Source organism: Antennarius striatus, chromosome 24, assembly GCF_040054535.1.
Source record: "Antennarius striatus isolate MH-2024 chromosome 24, ASM4005453v1, whole genome shotgun sequence".
Classification (NCBI taxonomy): Eukaryota; Metazoa; Chordata; class Actinopteri; order Lophiiformes; family Antennariidae; genus Antennarius; species Antennarius striatus.
This window is the reverse complement of record NC_090799.1, coordinates 9,776,085-9,798,210: the sequence shown is the minus strand read 5'-3', so window position 1 is coordinate 9,798,210 and position 22,126 is coordinate 9,776,085. Positions and strand designations below refer to the sequence as shown.

Sequence of the window (22,126 nt, the reverse complement as noted above, 5' to 3'; positions counted from 1 at the left end):
GATGTGGATGGTGAAAGGTCAAGGCATTACCAAGGAAATACATGATGCATGTATGCATACATAGATGAAATGTATTTAAATGTATGATAATGCACAGAATCGAATAAATATTTAGTTTAATTACATACTTGCAGACTGACATGTTACCTGCGGGGAAATAGTTTGTGAGTGAGAAATAATACTTCACAGTATAATTATCATGTGCACACAGGATATGTTGTTCACCTGCCACAAAGAACTATACCCTTGAGTTTTAGTTATTTAGATCAGTAAATTGACTAAATAAAGCTTTCCTTGATTTGGATTTTCCTAAATCAGATTGAGGATTAAATTTATTGTTATTATATTATTGAATTTATTGAATTTAATTGCTTTTTTTTTTTTTTTAGAATGTTGTCCATTTCAAAAGCTTTTTTTTTTTGTCTGGTAGAATTATAATCCTGTTTCGGAATCGGGATTAGAATCGGAATGTCACCAGAAGCACTTTCCACCCGCCGTTGCTTTTATTTTGAAAGTCCCAACCGGATGTGGTTGGACTTCCTGGCGGAAGTGGACAGGGAAGCCGTTCCAGGTGGGGTCTGTTGTTGTAGCCGAGTTAACAATGAGGAGGACCGGTGACAGAGAGTCGGAGAAGCCGTTAAATTCCCTGAATTAACCCGGGTTGACTCTTTTACCGTGACGAACGGACTTCTCCACCGGAGCCGGTGTTTCCGGTGCTGCTCCGCGGCTCTTTAGCTCACTATGGACTGTTAGCTAGCCCCGCCGCTAGCGCACCGAGCGGAGCTACACCTGTCCCCGGCGGGCCCCCCACACCGCCCGACCGCCCCACCGCCGCCCCGCCTCGGATGTTTCTGACCGAAAAGAGCCTTTAAAGTTCGCTCCTTCCTCCGCTGAAGCCGGAAAACCACCTGCTCCCCACCAGCGGGACGGAGGAGATGGAGGGGTAGCTGCTGCCTCCAGACATGAGTGGAGCGGACTGTTTGCCCCCCGCTGGATATTTATAACCCCTCACGATCACCTCCGGAAATAACCACAAACAATGGCTTCCCCCAAAGCAAAGGCCGAGAGCACCCCCCTGAGAGACGGCAGGAGCTCCGCCTGCTCCTCGGCCGGGGAAGCGGCCCCGGGTGACCGGATGTACCGCCTGGACGAGCTGGAGACCATCGCTACTGTGGGTAAGTCCCGGACATGGCAACCCGGGTCCAGCCCGGTCAGGTCAGATCACCGCCGGACCTCAGGTGTCTGTCGGGGGGGGGGGTCACGGCTTGTTTGACCTGTGTGTGTGTGTGTGTGTGTGTGTGTGTGTGTGTGTGTGTGTGTGTGTGTGTGTGTGTGCCCATTGTTACACTGATTACACTGCAAATCATTTGACACAAGACACAAGTGTTCAGCGTCCTCAGGTGTGTTGTTTCAGTAAATCATCCGCATGAAGAAGTAGATCCAAGAGAAACTGACTATGTTCTCTGTCTAGAGTTAAAACTTGTTCCGTCAGGGATCGCCTCAGAGTCTCGTCCTTTGTTTTAGGTGAACAACCGTGTTTGTTTGGCAAAGTTTTTTATGCGGGGTGCCCTTCCTGTCGCAACTCTCTGCATTTATCTGGACTTTAACCGAGGAGGGATTCTTACGTTGACGTTATTTTTAAAAAAGGAACACTTTGTGTCCCAGAAACACATTCAGGTTGGTTCAGGTACTTTGTGTAACTTCCACTTTGGACCCAGAAGCCATAAATTTAAATATTGATGTGATTTTGGTTCAGCATCCTGTCGGAAGCCTCCTCAGGACGTCCCTTTGGAGGGTATGTGTTATCGTTTCATGGAGCTGGAAGTGTTGCCGGGGAAACAGGCATATGGAACAGATGCCAGCTGCCAACATGGATTAGAGGAAGAATAGATTAGGTCATTAGAGAAACTGTTCTTTATTGGTATGAAATCTATCGATATAGACGATTTGACGAGCCACGACATCTTGAGTCTTGTTGACACTCTGATGTTGGAACGAAAACCCTTCGGTGTCTTGGACCCAAACAAGACTTTTATTATGCAAAGCGTGTGTTCAGTGATTCCGTGGCTGCTGCTCAGGGTTCCATCCTTGGCTCGGACACGTCTCCTGAAACTCATTACGTGATGGCTGCGAATCCGCCGCTGAATCGTTCCTGTTGTAAAGAGATCTGCTAAATCCTGCTGTGTCACAAATCTAATGTCACAAATCCATCCGAATTATTATTCTCTTATTATTGCGTAACTCGGCTCTGACAAATATTTCAAAAGACTCGTGTAAAAGTTTCTAGCAGCTCCAGAGTGCTTATTAGCTTCAACCGCTGCTGACATTTGACATTCAACCAACCAATCAGACGAAAGTGTGGTCCGACGTCCAGGACTGGAAATTGGGTCACATTCCAGCGAACACACACCAGCATCACGTCCAGACGTATTGGAATCTCACATTTGGTGTTATTGAGATAAATGTCCTGGTTGTGATATAGATTTCACATCATATCTCCCATCCCTGCTATCAGGATATCAGCGCTTTATCAATATGTCAGCCCGTCCCAGCTGCCCCATCCGTCCCTCTTATCTTCCTGTCATTGTGGACATTTAGTTTTCATAAACACTGCTGCTGACGGAGGCCGGTCGTCACAATCTGAGCTCCTCTCCCGTCTCCACCACCAGACTGGTCGTCTCTTTGTGATAGAGAAGAGTCAAAGTCATTGAACTGGATAGTTGAACAACTTAGAACGTGTTTATTTAGTGAACACAGAGCACAGAGTAACCAGTAAACAGTTTGTGGAATAGCTTCAATTATTATTATTAACTATATTCTCAGTCAGACTTCAGAACAACAGTAAACATTTTTTAAAAAAATCATTTTTATGAACAAATAGGCTTGCACACTTTTTTGTGGACAATTAATTTTACATAAACAATGATAAAGTATGAAAAGAAGCGTAAAAGTCACAACAGCACACGAACTACGTCTTTACTCCACCAACGAGAACGAGATCCGGTCTCACTGATGTCGTATCCATCCGCCAACACGTGATAAAAAACGAGATCCGGTCTGTGGTCTTGCGCTAGCCATTCACCGCGTCGCCATGGGCGTGTAAATTCCAGATTGGCTATTAAGGTTTTTAGCCTGTGTAGCCACAGTGGCGTTCTTATTTTTAGGGAAAAAAAGGCTAAAACTTACAACTTTTTTGGACTCGTGAAAATCCCCGAGCGATAACAAACTTTTTCTCTCGCTAGCGCCGCTGTTTCTGTCGGCGCATTCCGACGGAAATAGCCGAAGTGACCCAAACGCTCCCGATCATTAAATACTCCTCCTTTCGTCCAATGAAAAACAAAAAGATTCTATTTTTACAAGCTAAACCCGTGAATCGGTGTACGACAAGGTGAGGACGATCGATCGAAAGAAATAAAGAATCCAGTGTTTTCTAGTAGAGTTTGTGTTAAAGTCATTAATAAACAAATGGTGAATGCTGAGGGGGGGGGGGGGGAGTGGAGACAGACCGATCAGAAGGTCAATGAAAGATATTATCAATACTTGTTTGTAGTCTTAGACTTTTAATCCCTATGATCGGCAGGAATAACCAGCGATGATGTAAATGTGTTTTCACCTCATTTTATATTTTATATGCCTTTTTAAATTGAAATGAAAAATCATGTTATTTAATATAAAAAACAAGAACTAAACTAAACTATGGCATACCAATGGTGTTGGTGGAGGTCAAAGTTCAAGTGGTCTCACTGATGTCGTATCCATCCGCCAACACGTGGTAAAGAACGAGATCCGGTCTCACTGCTGTTGTATCCATCCACCAACACGTAGATCCGGTCTCAGCGAGTAGACGCTGCCGTGCGTGTGTTGAGGCTTCATTCAGTATTCTCCCGTCACACACACACACACACACACACACACACACACACACACACACACACACAACTCCTCTGCTTACATGCATGAAATGAATACGAGTGAATTTAAGGCGTAACTGGAGCCTAAACACACCGGCGCGGCGCAGGGGATATATTTAGTTTAGTGTGATGGTGAGTGGGCTCAGCAGGTGGAGGGCAGCGTGACTCCACACCCACCCGTCTGATGGACCAGCAGGGTCGGGTTCAGCTGAGGGAGAACTGCTGGGATCATTTACAGCGTCGGGTTCTGTTTCCTCTACAGCCTGAATAAAACAGAACACGACTCTTAAGATTGAAATCATTGAGTCAATGTGAAACCAGGAGCCTCCATCCAGTCTGAGTCCCCAGCATCAGCACCAGCGCTGTGCTGATGCAGGATTCCTGGGGGGGGGGGAGTGGACTGGGGGGTGGGCGGATCATAAAAGGCCAGATGGCGATGAAACTGACAGTAAACACAAGAGTGATGACGCGGCACCCCTCCAACCTTTTTCATTAATAGTAATAGCGTGATTCCGTTGGCTGGTTTAACATGCGTTCTGACTGATGACCTCATCCTGTGTACTTTATGAAGGACATCTGGATCAATAATATACATTAAGCTGCATGTGGGCCACAAAGCCAGGGAGGTGTGCTGTTGGGAGGAAGCCCCCAGCTCACCAGTCCAAAATCCAATTTGTGAAGTCGTTTAGTCTGATGAGAAAGATTTACTGCTGGAAAGGAATCAGCTAAAGCTCCCGGTCGGCCTGCTGTTGGTTAATTGTCATTGAAATCAAGAAGCGACTCTCTTGCACTGGTAGATTTACACGCCGCTGTCACATGCTGCTGCCGCCGCGGCGCTAACGGCGATAAATGCTGAATGAAGTATACTTATATAACACCTTCCCAGTCTGACCAACCAGTCAAGACATTTTATTCCATGTCAGACACCTCCTGCTCATTGGCGCTAACACATCACGACCTCATCAGGGGAACCCTTTGGGGGTCTCGCCAAAGGAGACTAGAGCTTGCAGACTGGCCATCAAACTAGCGACCTTCACATTGGTGGACGACTGTCCTACCTGCGTAGCCCTGAGCATCAGAGCTGATCAATGTTTCAGTGAAATCCCGTTGCCCAACACGGACCGTAGGAGTCTGCTAGCTGCGGTCTATCTCGCTCATCAAAGTTGCATCCCTGCGAGTGCAGCAGAAATTTTCCCGAGATTCCACCAGAAGACGCCGCCCATTTGTTATCCGACGCCGCAAGGAAACGGAGCAGGTGGAAGAGGAGTGGAGGTTGACCCAGTTTCTAGAGGGGTGGATATCAGTTACAGTGAGTTAGTGTCTGGAATGAAGCGTTTCTGGGTTGAGTCTGCCTCTCTGTCCGTTTGGGGTTTGACGAGAACGTCGCCTCAGGAACGGCTGGAGAAGAGGCTGTCGGTGCACCGGTGTAGCACCGTGTTGTAGGGGCAGTTAGGTTGATAAGAGGCAGCTGCGACTGTGTCGTCATCCACAGGGAGGGTTTTCCTGGTGTTCCTGTGGAACTCCACTTGTACTCTTCTCTCTTGATTGATTGGCTCTGACTGTGACAAAGCTAAAAGCATCAGCAGATGTTATACTGCTTTAATATCCACCATGTTAAATCATGGTCCACCCTAATCATAATAATAATAATAATAATAAGTACCAATAACTTGTGATTAATTAGGTGTCAACCATGGCCACAGCAGGAGGTCCATCAATGATCCACAAGGACTTTTCTGAGGAAAGACAAGTTGTACAGGGAGGTGACGACAGAGGTGCATCATGGGAATGCATTCAGTAGGAGCTAATAGCAGCATAGCGAACGGCTAGCCCACGCTAGTCTCAGTTATAATCATGGTGTCTTCAGGGTCCAGCCTTAACTTTTGGACTCACGAGCCATATAGGCTGGTAGATGAAAGAATGACCGTGTGTTTTTAAACTTTTATAAGTGTTTTTTAACCCACACAGATAATAAATTGCCTTCTTGGTCCACATTTGCGTTAATTTCTGTACATTTCCTTGAGATATAGTGGATTTTTTTTATATATATGGATGAATGTGCTGAGTAATGCAGGAATTCAGCTCAACAAGAGATGAATCCAGTAAATAAGTAAATAAAGCAAGACTATGATCTCGATGGGTCCCTGAACAGAACATTAGATGCTTCATTATTTATTCAGTCATCACCCTCTCCTTCTAACGGGTGATGACCGTCAGAAAAACAGTCTAGACAAACATCTGGACCCCCGTTATGTGTCTGAGGTTCCTGATGATGGAGGGGGTGAAAGTGGAACTTGGATCAGTACAGAAGCTGGAAGGCTGCGAGGCGTTTCCATTCACGACTATTGGATTAGAATCCACAATAGAGCCATGAATTGCTGTCAGCCGGGCTAATGAGCTGATGAGGATCCTGGGGTTGTTCTTATTTTCATTAGTGCTGAGTAATGGGCTGCTCCACCACTGCAAAGGGCCGAGTGAACATAACGTTACTCAAGTGAACGACGGCTTGTTTGCTCAAATTATCTTTCACTGGAGAACTGAAATCTCTATTTGTATTTTATCCGGGTGATGAATTCATTACAACTTTCACTTCATCTTCATGTCCCCCCCCCCGCCCCCCATCCCAGCAGCAGGAGAGGCCCCAAACCTCACAATCCTGCTCCAAAGCGAGGCGCAGACGATGTGCGAAATGAGAGAGAGAAAGACGTGTTTGTGTTGCCATAGCAACACCAATGGGTTCGTTGTTGGTAAAGCACGGGAACGAGACAGCCAGCGTTTCATTAAGAAGTTGCAGCGGCTCCACGTCGCCATCAGAGAGACGGTTATTCGCCGTTCTGTCCCAAACCCTCCGCTCCTGGTCAGATCATCAAGTCTGACTTGCAGGACGTACGTTATGCTATGATCTGTGGGTGAATCAGGAGGTGGGGGGTGTTTTATTAGTCTCCAAATCCTGTCATGTAAGGAGAAAACAGCTTTAAAAATGGCACCGAGAGCAGACTTTCTCTCACCTCCACCAAATGTCAGGTTCTGCAGAACAAATCCACATTGTCCTGTGTGACTGCACCGACTCAGCTGCTCCGGTGACATTTAGCAGCTTACCATCATTAGCATGCGTCTGCAGCGCCGACAGGCGGCCCGGATCTCCTGTGAAACCATTAAAAAAAATAAAATAAAACAAAACACGTTCAACCGAAGACAAATGTCAGAATGTCTCAGGAAGCGTCTCCAATGAATGAAAGGAATCCCACCAAAACAACAGATGAGTTCAAAACCATTGAAAGCTGTTGGGGTTGGAGTGACATCATGAACTGTAATCAATCAATCAATCAATCAAACTTTATTTGTAATGTGCTTTTCATACAAAGTGAGTAGCCCAAAGTGCTTTACGTAAAAACAATACAAAAATTCTCCCCTCATCCCCAACACACACACCAGCTAGACTAAAAGGTTAAAATAATAATAATAAAAAATTGTATATATATATACTGTGATATATATATATATATATATATATATATATATATATATATATATAATATAAAATTATTATGGTTTTATAAGGATGATTTGAACGTCAGTGGACACAAACCAGGATGTCGAATGTTTAATAGATGGTTCATTGTTGCCCTCTCCCGTCGGGGTCATTCCTCACCTGTCTCCCCCAGGCACGGGGACGTTTGGCCGAGTCTTCCTGGTGCAGGACAAGAAGAGCCGGTCCTTCTACGCGCTGAAGCAGATGAAGATCCCCGACGTGATCCGGCTGAAGCAGGAGCAGCACGTCCACAACGAGAAGGAGGTGCTGACGGAGGTCAACCACCCGTTCCTCATCCGCCTGTGAGTCCCAGCCACAAACACACATACACACACACACACACACCGGGGGGGGCAGAGAAAGATAGAGGTCCACTGGGGTGGCATGTCTAATGAAGAGGGTCAAAGGTCAGCGTGGGCCTGTGCATTCTGACACATTGGTTCCAATTAGAAGCAGCGATCGGTGCTTCTGAATGTGCAGCGCGTTCATTAGTCCAATCAGCATCGTATTAAATAATACACAAGCTGAAGCCCCAGGGAGGCACAAACACCCCCGCTCATGTGGATGGGGCATGTGCACCGTGTGACGCCTGGAGTTTATGGGTAATTCATGATCGCTGCTCATTAGTATGTCCATAGAACAACCAGATAACAATCAATTATAGTGGGCTCCCTGTTGTTTAATGCATGTTTTTGTGTAACTGAATATCAACACACCGAATAGAGGAGTTTAAACCTTCTAACTGCCCCACCTGAGCAGGGGGGAGAGGAACCCTCTTGTTGTTTCTGTAGTTTCTGTCAGTTGAATTGAACTTTTCTTCCGGTTTGGCACGTTTGCGTCGGTAGATTTCTAAATATCACAACTTGGCTGCTCTGGGAATATTTGACTGCTTCATTGCCAAAATGTAATAATTAGGATAAATACAAGCTGCTGAACAAATGTCGTACTTCTCCCTGGGAGATAAATATATAGCAAACCCAGGTTTTTGACCTCATTTGTTTGCCCACAAACGTGCTGAAGACATAAGGACGCCGTCTCCTCTTAAAGGAGATTTATCACAGCGTTAAAGCCGGATGTTTCATTATATGTCAATATTTCTTTAACCAAACCTGACAGAGATGGAGGTTAACTGCAGCCTGAGAAAGCAGAAAAAAGGGAACGGTGTGGGGATGAAGCAGTGGTGTGAGAACGGGGGGGGGGGGGTAATTGTCTTTGTGGGCAGCAGCCAACCCCCTCCATCTCGATCAGTGACATTCCTCTCTTCTTTTAATTCCCCTGAAGAGCCCTTCTAGCTGCTGCTCGCTGCTCCGAATCACACGGGGGGGGTGGTGGTGGGGGTGGGTGAAGGAGTTTCATTTCATCTGATTTCGTCAACTCATCAGACGCTGCTTCAACACGGTTGCCCTCCAGCGGGCCGTCGCGCCGACTCAGGTTTGTTTACTTCCTGTCAGGTTCTGGACCCACCACGACGAGCGCTTCCTCTACATGCTGATGGACTACGTCCCCGGCGGCGAGCTGTTCAGCTACCTGCGCAGCCGCGGACGCTTCACCAACGCCATCGGCCTCTTCTACACCTCCGAGATCGTGTGCGCCATCGAGTACCTGCACTCCAAAGAGATCGTGTACCGCGACCTGAAGCCGGAGAACATCCTGCTGGACAGCGAGGGACACACGCGACTCACCGACTTCGGCTTCGCTAAGAAGCTTTCCGACAGGTGACTGAAACAAGAAGGGGTTAATATGAGCAGGAACTTAACGGAGCAACAGGCAGACACACACCACATGTATTTTCATTTACGGGAAATTAGCGGTTCAGAGTGGAAACGACCATTGTGCTATTAAAAATATCATTAAGTCGTTGCTAACCTCGGGGTTAAACTCCTCTAATGAGTCACAAGATGGATTTGAGCTGCAGCACAAAGTCAAATAGGATTGGAAAAGTGTTGGTCTGCACACAATCGAGTCTTCTCTCTGCGATATTATGTGGATAATCACTTTATAAAGTGGAAATCCTCCACGGACCATCTCATCCTGGTACGTCACGTATGTAAAACGGGTTACGGTTCAGCGGAAAGTCGCTGGAGCTGACCCCGCCCCTCTGATTCTAGCCTACCTGGAAACTCCGGTCAGTCGGGTTGAAGCGATGTTGACGAATCTTCAGTCTCTGATTTCAGGTCCTAAACTTTTAATGACATTTAAATTCCAAACCGGCTAATTACACCGACGAACATGTGACCGCTGAAATGTGGCAGAGCTGGAAGTTTAACCAGGATCACCTCAGGAGACGTGTCGCTGCATGCGTGTGTGTGTGTGTGTGTGTGTGTGTGTTCATGACCTAAAGCTGGTGCGTAAACCAAGCAGCTACAGTTTGCTAGTTACCAGTATGTGCTAGTTTACACACACACACACACCTTCTAGTCCATCAAAGTAGAGTTTTGTTAACTTTACTGGATTTCTCAGGTTGTATTTGAGGACCTGTTGGGTTCTTGAGCCCCCATCCATCAGCTCAACCCCCCCCCCCGTGAAGTGAAGTGGCATTTTAGGTGTTTTTAGCCCGATTCCTCACCTCCAGAGTGTTTGGAACAAACGCCACTTTGGTTTGTGTAAAAGTGTTGGAACCCCTTTCTGATGGCAGATCAGAGTTTTTAGAAATCCATCTCACCCACTTAACACAGCGGTGGGCTGAGGTGTTAAAGAACACTCCAAAATACATAAACGCACCAGTTCTGGCTTTATTCACGTTTTCAAAAGCTAAAGTCAAACACAAAAAGCCTCCCTGTGTTTCTTTCACATTTTTAAGAGCGCTAACAGCCGTCCTTCATCGAGGGGTTAATCCATCTGAGGTGTGTTCAGGGTTTCCTGCTACTTTACCAAGACCGTCTCATCTCGTTTCCCCAGCAACGGTAAAGCAAACGTCCCCCCCCCCTCCCCAGGCGTCCTGACTCCGGTCTGGAGGCTCAGTAGGACCGGTTGAGGGTTCGAAGCCCGACCCGGACGCTGACTCCCATCTGTTAGAACCTGATACCCCCGTCCTCTCTGGGGGTAATTATCTCGCGCCGTCTCTTCCAGACGTGACTTTTCCTCCCGTCACGTTGGGGATTAGAGAAGCGAAGAAGACGCGTCCCTCCTCCTCATCGCGTGACTCCATCGTCCTTCAAACGCTCCCAGTTTCTTGTGAAATTCGAGGGTATCCTCGCCGGTTGCGAGCACCACCCCCCCCCCCCACGGCTGAGGCACTGAAGGACAAACTCCCCCCCGACCGGTGTCATTTAGTCTGAATTAGATTAACAGCGAGCGAGGCCTCCCGGTGACCCCGGCAGAATTGAAAAGATGCTCCACAGAGGAGGAGAGACGGCTCTATATCTGCCTGCAGCCTCACTTACCGACGCCGCGTTGACCCCCGCTGACATGTAAACATAATGGAGTAAGATTACATTTTCCCCCAGACTGGGGGGGGGGCAGAACAGATGGGACTGGATTCCTCTCTGATGTGCGACTGACTCACTTATATAAATGGAGGCCGGCTGAATAGCCTGGAACAGGAAGACAACTGCCTCATTGCCACCAGCGCGCTCGTGTTCCGTGTTCAGGATGTGATGGAGCGCCGTCACCGACCCTCCCCACGCTGCCACAGTGCCCCCTGCTGGTGGACGCGCTCACGGCAGCCGAAGGGGAAGCCTTTTCTGATGACACGACCGTCTGCCGTGGCCACGCCCCACTCCCCATACCAACGTCATGCAAATAATCGTCGCCACGGCAACTCGTTGAAAACAGTCATTACTAGAGTGACTGTTAATTATAATTACTGTTATATATACAGGACATACAGCACAGGTGAAACTGCAGTCCTCTCTGACCCACGGTAAACAGGCAGTACAGCAGGCAGTACAACAGGCAGTACAACACAGGCAGTACAACACAGGCAGTACAACAGGCAGTACAATACAGGCAGTACAACAGGCAGTACAACACAGGCAGTACAACAGGCAGTACAACAGGCAGTACAGCAGGCAGTACAACAGGCAGTACAACACAGACAGTACAACAGGCAGAACAACAGGCAGTACAACAGGAAGTACAACAGGCAGTATAACAGGTAGTAGAACAGGTAGTACAACACAGGCAGTACAACACAGGCAGTACAACACAGGCAGTACAACACAGGCAGTACAACAGGCAGAACAACAGGCAGTACAACAGGCAGTACAACAGGCAGTATAACAGGTAGTAGAACAGGTAGTACAACACAGGCAGTACAACACAGGCAGTACAACACAGGCAGTATAACAGGCAGAACAACAGGCAGTACAACAGGCAGTACAACAGGCAGTATAACAGGTAGTAGAACAGGTAGTACAACACAGGCAGTACAACACAGGCAGTACAACACAGGCAGTATAACAGGCAGAACAACAGGCAGTACAACAGGCAGTACAACAGGCAGTAGAACAGGTAGTAGAACAGGTAGTACAACACAGGCAGTACAACACAGGCAGTACAACACTAGCAGTACAACAGGTCGTACAACACAGGCAGTACAACAGGCAGTACAACACAGACAGTACAACAGGCAGAACAACAGGCAGAACAACAGGCAGTACAACAGGCAGTACCACAGGCAGTATAACAGGTAGTAGAACACAGGCAGTACAACACAGGCAGTACAACACTAGCAGTACAACAGGTCGTACAACACAGGCAGTACAACAGGCAGTACAACACAGACAGTACAACAGGCAGAACAACAGGCAGAACAACAGGCAGTACAACAGGCAGTACCACAGGCAGTATAACAGGTAGTAGAACAGGTAGTACAACACAGGCAGTAGAACACTAGCAGTACAACAGGTCGTACAACACAAACAGTACAACAGGCAGTACAACAGGCAGTACAACAGGCAGTACAACAGGTAGTATGGGACGATGGTAAACCTCTCTACAGCGTAGATGGAGAACGGCTGACTCAGGGCCGAGTCGTTGGTTCTTACTCGGTCCACATGTTGGGTTAATCGTATCAATCGACCGTCACCATGAACAGGAAGTCAGCATGAACTTCCTGTTCATGGTGACTTCCTGTTCATGGTGACTTCCTGTTCATGGTGACTTCCTGTTCATGGTGACTTCCTGTTCATGGTGACTCATCCTTCCCCTGCTGGCCTCCTGTGGTCCAGGTGGGACGGATGTTCCCACATGAAGCGCCCGTACGCTCACGGCGAGGACAGAGCGATCCGTTTACCCCCGGGTGTCGTCTTCCCTTTACTACTCTGTTTACATCCTGTGTGATCCAACCTGCTGCCCCTCAACAAGGCTGGGGGGTCATTTAGACATCCAGTGTTGATGTGTGCAGCTCCCAGAGATCTGAGTCATTCCACCGCGTTCAGCTTCTCTTCCTGGTCTTACTGTTACCTACAGAAGCTTTAGAAGGTTCGACTTCATGGAAACCTGATGGCTGTTAACCTGAACGCTGAAGCCAAGCCAACAACCCTCATAAGGGAATATCAGCAGTCAATTAGTTAATCAATCAGTCTGGACGTGATCAAACTAACAAGACAAGCAATTATAGAAGTCCATTGTTTACTGGACTACCAACAAACAGCAGAGCATCATGGGAGCCTTGCTGCTAAATGTTACTTGAAGAGCTTTCTATAAACCAAATATGTTTGCAATCAGAAATCAATCCCAGTTACCGATCAATCAATCAGGCTCATCTGATTGTGTTTTAGAAACCAGATGTGAAACACACGTTTGTGCTTGTTGTTCCCGTCCAGCAGCTCACAGATCCACACCTGCAGAAACGCGTCGAGATTGACGGATCCAGACGGATTTCTGGAGTTTAGTAAATATGAAGGCATGAAAACCACTTTTTGATTGAGGGTCGGTAACGTCAGGAGCGAGGGAGCGCGTCTGTTCCCAGCGCTGCACACAGGAACAAGGACAGGTGAACAAGGTGTTCCAGGTGAAGAGCATCAGCATGCAGCGCTCGCGCCTTTGCTTGACTGTTTGATGGATGGATCCATTATTCCATCGTCACGTTGTTGTTTCTGTCGTGATGTTAAAGACGCTGCAGCCGCAGAACGTTCCGGTTTAAACCGCTTCCCAAGACGGATCATTAATAGAAGAGTCCTCTGGGTTCTGGAGGCTGGACGAACCAAAACCTCTTCCTGTCTCCTCCTCAGGACCTGGACTCTCTGCGGCACCCCGGAGTATTTGGCCCCCGAAGTCATCCAGAGCAAAGGTCACTGCCGGGCGGTGGACTGGTGGGCTCTGGGCATCCTGGTCTTTGAGATGCTGGCTGGGTAAGAGACCGCTACGAACACAAGGGGGCGCTCTGCTCCACCAGAGCAGCACACAATGACAGCTGTGTTAATGAGCACCCAGACTCCACAATTAAATACTCATTCATCCAGTGTGTGTGTGTGTGTGTGTGTGTGTGTGTGTGTGTTGGGGGGGCTGATGGAGAACACAACGTCTCAGAAAAGTTAACTCAGACTGAGACATCAGAGAAATGTCTACAGAAAGAATATCTAATGTACACACACACACACACACAGACACACACACACACACAGGTGAAATCCCTCTCTCTAGCTCAGACGCTGAACGCTTTGAACATTCGTCCTCGTGACTGGAATAAACTTGAGGATCATCTGCAAACAATCCAGAATAATACAATAATAAACGGCGTGATGCAATCCGGCGCGGCGCCGCTGCAAGTGGAGGAGCAGCCGACGTGGAGCAGATGTACGAGCAGCGAAGAAACGCTCCCAATTAATCACGCCGCCGTTATTGTCTCAGGGTGGGGATCCATTCATTGTGTTCTTATTAGACGCCGCGGCGCTGGAGCGGATTAATCTGTGAATGGGAGCCGTTGTTGTGGACGCAGAGCGTCGTGTTTATTCTGATCTGCGTCAGTCATAATGAACGATAGCGTCTGGGGGGTGTGGGGGTGGGGGGGTTGTTGGGCCTGCAGGTCGGGATCGATCAGAGCTTCGACGCCCCAGTTCAACCAAATTAGATTTAAAACACTTAAAAAAAAAAGACCCCAACCTGTCCTGTCTATACATACAGACTATAATATGCATATTTTAGTGGTACAACCAGGAGTATGACTTCTTCCCAGCATGCATTTGGGTACCTTTGAAGTGTTGCAGTCCCTGTCTGTGATTGGATGCTGTCCTGAGCGCATCAGCAGGAGGGGCCCCCCTGTCAGAGCTCTCTTCATCTCAGCCTCGTCTTCGTCAGGGTTCTGATCCAAGAATGTCACAGCTGCTCAAGAAGGGTGGGGGTCCATCATCATCCCCTGACTGGTCCTTCAGGGCCCCACCAAGAGTGAAGACGACCAGCAACTTTAGTGATGCTTAGGGTTGAATAACCCACACCTCCAGGAGGGGGCACCAACGGTTCCTTATTGGTGACTTAACAAATTCTTCCCCTGTTTTTATCAATTGTTTCTGAACTGGAACGAGTTCAGGCGTCATCCTCAGGCTTCTGTCTGATCTGGTTCTTTGGGGTCATGACCCATCGCTCATGACCACAGGTGAGGGTAGGAACGAAGACTGAACGGTAGATGGAGAGCTTCGCCTCTGGGCTTAGCTCCCTCTTTGTGACAACAGTGCGGTAAAGCGACTGCAATACCGCTCCTGCTGCCCCGATTCTCCGTCCAATCTCACGCTCCATTGTTCCCTCCCTCGTGAACAGGACCCCAAGATACTTAAACTCCTTCACTTGTGGAAGGACCTCATTCCCCACTTGGAGAAGGCAGTCCACCGGTTTCCTGCTGAGGACCATGGCCTCACCCCATACTCCCCCAGTATATCCCTGGGGACTCGATCATACGCCTTCTCCCAGTCTACAAAACACATGTAGACTGGATGGGCGTACTCCCAAGCCCCCTCTAGGATCCCTGTGAGAGTAAAAAGCTGGTCCGTTGTTCCACGACCAGGACGGAACCCACATTGTTCCTCCTCAATCTGAGGCTCGACAATCGGCCGGACCCTCCTTTCCAGCACCTTGGAGTAAACTTTCCCAGGGAGGCTGAGGAGTGTGATGCCCCTGTAGTTGGCACACACCCTGTGGACCCCCTTTTTAAAAAGAGGAACCACCACCCCAGTCTGTCCCAGACTTCAACGCTATGTTAAAGAGGCGTGTCATCCACGACAGCCCCTCAACACCCAGAGCCTTCAGTATTTCCGGGCGAATCTCATCAACCCCCGGGGCTTTGCCACCGTGCAGTTGTTTAACTACCTCGGTGACTTCGCCCCGAGAGATTGACTCTGATCCCCCATCATCCTCCAGCTCTGCCTCTGCAACAGAGGACGGGTCAGTTGGGGTAGTTGGATTCAGGAGTTCCTCAAAGTGTTCCTTCCACCGACCGACAACCTCCTCAGTCGAGGTCAACAGTGTCCCATCTTTGCTGTATACAGCTTGGATGGTCCCCCGTTTCCCCCTCCTGAGGTGTCGGACAGTCCTCCAGAACAACTTTGGTGCCGTCCGATAGTCCTTCTCCATGGCCTCTCCGAACTCCTCCCACACCCTCTGTTTTGCCTCCATCACAGCCGAGGCTGCAGTCCTTTTGGCCTGTCGGTACCCTGCAACTGCTTCAGGAGTCCCCAGGGACAACATGTCCCTGAAAGCCTCCTTCTTCAGTCGGACAGCTTCCCTGACCACCGGGGTCCACCACGGTGTTCGAGGGTTACCGCCCCTTGAGGCACCCAAGACCTTGAGACCACAGCTCTCAGCTGCAGCTTCAACAATGGAGGTTTTGAACATCGACCATTCAGGTTCAATGCCCCCAGCCTCCACAGGGATGCACGAGAAGCTCCTTCGGAGGTGTGAATTGAAGGCCTCATGGACAGAGTCCTCCTCCAGACGTTCCCAGTTCACCCGCACTACTCGTTTGGGCTTACCAGGTCTATCCAAAGGTTTCCTCCGCCAACGGACCCAACTCACCACCAGGTGGTGATCAGTCGACAGCTCTGCCCCTCTCTTCACCCGAGTGTCCAAAAGACACGGTCGAAGATCAGATGATACGATCGCAAGATCAATCATTGACCTCCGACCCAAGGTGCTCTGGTACCAGGTACACTTGTGAGCATCCTTGTGTTGGAACATGGTGTTAGTTATGAACAATCCATGACCAGACCAGAAGTCCAACAACACAACACCGCTCGGGTTCAGACCAGGGAGAACGAAAACTCGTTCTCCAGCGTTCAGCCTTCTATTGTTGTCTTGTAGCTGTCAGGAAAAAGGAACCGGCAGCGTGAGAACAGAACCGTTCATGTCCTGCAAGCTTCAAGAGCAGCCTTCAGTTAGCTTCGATAGGCTGTTAGGCTAATTTCACGGGAATGGAATGTGGCGTCTGAGCATGCTCAGTGGGGCTGGTTTGAACGCGGCGACAGTCTTACACTTGAGTTCTTCTGTGTCAAGTTGGTTTTATGTTAAACAGAAGCTCCAGCGGCTCCCAGCTAAGCACACACACCGTGTTTAACGCGTCCTGTCAAGAGGGGGGGTGTTGTTACCAGCCTGTTGGACAGAATGTCGTCGTCAAACCGTAACGAGACGAAGAATCCTCGTTTCAAACACGTGAATCTGAAACACGGGACAAACCGCACACACATCAGCTCCTCTGCTGTTATTCCTGGTGTTGTTCACACTTAACATGTGTGTGAGTCATATCAACCCCCCCCCCCCACACACACACACACACACCACCACCACCTTATCACATGTTGCCACGGTGACCCATATTTTCCACGTGTGATGGCGTCGGCGTTGAAAAAGGAAAGCTGGGAGAAAGAAAACACACCATGAATGGTGTGTGTAGTGTTTCCAGACACCCCCACCCCCCCAACTCCCCCACCACACCACACCGCCACCCCCCCCCCCAGTCTCCAGACTCCAGGCGAGCGGCGTGTGACAAACGGGTGCGATTACTCGCCTGTCTGCTCCCAGCATTTAGAGGCTGGTCCCATTATGTAATTTGTGTGTAATGACTTGTCCAGGCGGGGGTAGAGGAAGAGCAGGAGCACTGGGAAAGCGTTCACACACACACACACACACACACACACACACGGGGAACAAAGGCTGCTCTGTCTGCACCCCCTGTCCACAGACGGCGCTCAGGTGTAGGGGTCCCCCCCCCCCTTTGCTTCATGCTGTGTGGGTTCTCTCCACAGGTACCCTCCGTTCTTCGACGACAATCCGTTCGGGATCTACCAGAAGATCCTGGCAGGGAAGCTGGAGTTCCCACGCCACCTGGACTTCTACGTCAAGTAAGTTCTGCACGCCGGGCCCCCCCGAACGCACATGTGAGGATGACCTTCACCTTTGAAGAACAAGGTCAAAGTCTTACTGGACAGCACAATATGGAATTCATCGTGTTGTGAGAGTCGGTCAGGGTCCATTTCATGCACCAACAAATCAGGTTTGGATCAAACGTGTTCCATGAACACGAGCCCCCCGCTGGTGGTGGAGGTAATGACAGGCTTCCTGAGGGTCACAGACACACCCCCCCCCCGCCCCCCACGCCTTTAAACCATACCCGTGTGATAGTTCAAACAGTTGCGGTGGTGATGGGCGGGGCCTTCAAGTGCTGCGCCGTCCCTTTAACACGAGGACGATGAGCTCCCTGGAGCTGAACGCAGCTTCAGGTCGACCTGCACACGCCCCCCCCCCCACAACGGAGACGCCCCATTACAGGAGCGTGTGAGATTACAGGGTGTGTGTGTGTGTGTGTGTAGGCACTCAATCAGTCCTGACACCGTGGCCCCACAGAGTCCACACACACACACACACACACACACACTGTGAAACCATTTATCTGAGCCGGCAGACAGAAGGGTTTTTAATATCTCCACCATTTCTATCATTCTTCCACCGTTACACACACACACACACACACATACACACCCCAGCAGAAGTGTGTGTGTGTGTGTGTGTGTGTGTGTGTGGAGACAATCTGTTGAGGGTGACCCCTGCAGTAAAGGTCGTGTTGGGCAGCGGCTGTAAAATGAGTTGCTTCTTCAGACCTTGTTGTGGACAAACTGACATTGTGCTGATCTGACCTCACGACCCCCACGCCTTCCTCCACTGTGTGTGTGTGTGTGTGTGTGTGTGTGTGTCTGCTGCTAAATCCTAGAATGTGTTCTGGCCCCTGGGGGCCGATGAGAACGTGTGGAGAGGAGCTTTAAGCTTTAGCAGCGAGTGTAGAAGAAATAAACCAGACTAGAATATAACTGTTAACACACATGGTCTGTTAATATTTGAACTAAATAATAATTTTAAAACACTTAATAATAATAATAATAATAATAATATAATTATTTTTAATAATATAATATTATTATTTTTAATAATAATAATAATAATTGAACTCTTCTAATAAAAAATATAAAATGGTGATTATTTTGTCAGCATCATTTCCAGATGAATCCCTGCTCAGGCATCACTAAGTATATTTCCCTGCAGATGATGACAGCATTTCTGTGGCTTATCGCTCCTGAGGCGCGGCTCTAAGCCTTGGGGGGGGGGGGGGGTTTAGTCAAATCGCTGACTCGTCAGCCTCCCCCCTCTGTATTCATGAGTGTATTAAAGCTCTACGGGGGTGAGATACGGCGCCTTCATCAGGAGCTGGCTGTTTGTCTCTGGCTATCCTCCTGTCACAGGTGTGTGTGTGTGTGTGTGTGTGTGTGTGTGTGTGTGTGTGTGTGTGTGTGTGTGTGTGTGTGTGTGTGTGTGTGTGTCACACACTCCTGTCTGGCTGATAACAGATTATCTGACTCGACTCGCTCAGCTGGTCCTGGTCACCTCTCGAGCCGACCGGACGCCGTCGGGACGACGCATTTGTCATCCTGACAGTTGAGGGGGGGGGGTGCAGGTTGTTTTGTGACAGAGTGGATTTCCACACACACACACACACATCGATGCACTAACTGTTTCCTTCTCCCCACCCCACCCCCCTCCAGAGACCTCATCAAGAAGTTTCTGGTCATTGACCGAGCCAGGCGTCTGGGCAACTTGAAGGTGAGTCTGTTTGACTTCCTACAGTCACAGCGTCTGTTCCTGTACCCCCCATCACCGTTTGAGGGGGTTCCGTTTGATTTACTGGTAATCTAAAGAGCGCCCCCCCCCCCCAACGGAACCAGCAGTGAGCTCTCGACACAACAAATAGTTCTTTAATCCCGTGATTGACTCCCCGTAATCCCAGACAGGATGGTGGCGATCTGCTGCCGATATTCCATCACATCCAGGCTCATCAGCGGCGACGCCGCTGCAGATACAGCTGGGTGGAAACGGAACCACCTGTCAATACGTGTATTGATCCAGGCCTCAGTTAAACCCCCCAGGTTCACGTCTGTACAGATCAACAGTGTGAACAGAGCAGCTCCGGCTGGGATATTCTTCTGATCACACGCCACCTGCAGCCGGTCCGTCGGGTCCGGTGGGTTTGCCCTCTGTCCTGCCTGCAGGAGATTTACAGCAGGTCCTGAGTCACCCCCCCCATCACCCCCCCACTGTAAATATTTGACCACATTTTTCACAGAACTCATCTTCCAGACCCGCTGACACTAGAACATTTTTTGGTGGAGGTCAGTTTGTGCTTCAGCATCATGAATGAGTTCTCTGTCCTGATCTGGAGCTACAGCTACGTGCTACATGCTACGTGCTACATGCTACGTGCTACATGCTACGTGCTCCTCACAGTGGGCTGATGGGAACTGGTTCCACCAGGAAGCGCTTCCTCCTCAGATCTCAGCTGGAGGTCACTGGATCCTGTCCTGTGTGAGCTGAGGATGAGGAGCTGATGAAGATGATCAGAGTGTTTGTTCTTCAGAGGAGCAGCAGGACCCCCCCCCCCCAACCCCCCCACTTTGTTTAATGACGTTCAAACCTGTGGGGTGTTTCAGAACGGAGCGGACGACGTGAAGAGACACCGCTGGTTCAAGACCATCGACTGGGAGCTGGTTCCTCTGAGGAAGCTGAAGGTGAGAGAACGACGAGTCACTTTGTTCAGACGTCTGACAGCTCTTTGTTTGTTTGTTTGTTTGTTTGTCACAACAAAAGGCATTATTCTGACTGTTGGGCTAAAATAATAAACCACATCAGCTCTATGAGAACGTGTTGTTTGTTGTGTTTTGTTTGTGTTTGTTGTGTTTTGTTTGTGTTTGTTGTGTTTTGGTATTTTTTTGTTGTGTTTTGTTTGTGTGTTTTGTTTGTGTTTGTTGTGTTTTGTTTGTTGTGTTTTGGTTTTTTTGTTTGTTGTGTTTTGTTTGTGTTTTGTTTGTTTGTGTGTTCTTTGTTTTTTGTGTTTGTTGTGTTTTGTTTTTGTTTGTTGTGTTTTGTTTGTGTTTGTTGTGTTTTGTGTGTTTTGTTTGTTTGTGTTTGTTGTGTTTTGTGTGTTTTGTTTGTTTGTGTTTGTTGTGTTTTGTTTGTTTGTGTTTGTTTTGTTTGTTTGTGTTTGTTTTGTCTGTGTTTGTTGTGTTGCGTTCAGGTGTCGTAGGAAATGTTAAACACAGAAGCTCGTAAACCGTCTTCACTGAATCTTCTTTCTGACCTCTAACTCTAAACACTGTAAACCTGTTGTCCCCCCCCCAGCCTCCCATCGTTCCCACGGTAACCCACGAGGGCGACACCTCCAACTTCGACGTGTACCCGGAGGACGACTGGAAGAAGGACCCCCCCGTGCCTCAGAAGGACCTGGAGATCTTTGAGAACTTCTGATCAGATGTTACTGTCGCCATGGAGACAGCTCGGAGGGGGGGGGGGGTCACATTCTATCTGTAACAACATCACCCCCCCCACACAAAGAAACACTCCAAATAATTTATACTGTGACATGTATCATACAGGATGAGTTGCTTTTTATATCTTTATTTATCTGACTCCAGTCAGACTTTGCTGGTTCGGTTTTTTTTATCAGTTGTTTCTCTGAGCCTGTTTATGCAAAAACAAACAAACAAACAAAAGATAGTTGTTGTTGTTTTGAACCCAGACTGTTACTTTCTACCGACAGAGAAGAACAATCAGGTCTTTTTAACGATTACTTCATTTTTTAACCTTTTTTTATGTTGACGCGGCTGTTTTTTAACGTGACTCCAGACTGGTGCTGTAACGGTCACTGGGCCAGTAGAGGTTAGCGGGGGGGGGGGGGGGGCTCCGGTCACACCTGGTGTGTGTGTCCCCCCCCCCATTCATCCATCCTCCATCCGGTTGCGTTCGCCATTTCCTGTTTGTAGAAGGTGTTTCCTGTTCGTACAAACGGACTCACAGAAGGGAAAAGCTTTGTTATCTGTTTGCACCTGAACGCAGCATGAGGTCATGTGACCCCCCCCAGCCCCCCACCATCACCCCCCCCCGTCAGTGTTTTAGCCACTCAAGATCATGTGACCAGTCGCACTCTCACAAAGGTGTCTTGCATCGCCTCGGAAACACGTGAAGCTCGCTTGAAGCAGCGCCCTGCGCCACCCGTGGAGAGGTGCATCATGGGATTGTTACTGTGAGGCGCTGTCGCCATGGCAACGGGCTGATGAATGCACACTGTCCCGCCTCCAAAAAGGCGTTCATGCGTTCGTTCGTGATCATTGCTGTACGGTTACAGTTACCACGGTTACTGATGCCATTCACCTTCATCATCATCATCATCATGTGGTGGGCGGGGCTGGGATGGGGGCGGGGGGGGGTCGTC

The 22,126-nt window shown here is 48.8% G+C and overlaps 1 protein-coding gene across 1 annotated transcript; it reads left to right on the top strand.

Annotated features, from left to right (window-relative positions):
• The first annotated feature begins 222 nt into the window (after positions 1–222).
• prkx (protein kinase X-linked) lies at positions 223–22,126 on the top strand. The gene is made up of 8 exons (XM_068309415.1): positions 223–1,175; positions 7,577–7,745; positions 8,895–9,158; positions 13,620–13,739; positions 17,619–17,714; positions 19,407–19,464; positions 20,349–20,426; positions 21,037–22,126. The coding sequence occupies exons 1-8, from the start codon at positions 1,040–1,042 to the stop codon at positions 21,160–21,162; spliced, it is 1,047 nt and encodes a 348-aa protein (XP_068165516.1). The 5' UTR covers positions 223–1,039; the 3' UTR covers positions 21,163–22,126.

Bases quoted from the DNA above. Each gene is read 5' to 3' on its own strand.
- prkx (XM_068309415.1), top strand. From the start codon at position 1,040: ATGGCTTCCCCCAAAGCAAAGGCCGAGAGCACCCCCCTGAGAGACGGC. The intron at 13,740-17,618 runs GTAAGAGACCGC...TTCTCTCCACAG, and splicing joins GTCTTTGAGATGCTGGCTGG to GTACCCTCCGTTCTTCGACG. The intron at 20,427-21,036 runs GTGAGAGAACGA...TCCCCCCCCCAG, and splicing joins TTCCTCTGAGGAAGCTGAAG to CCTCCCATCGTTCCCACGGT.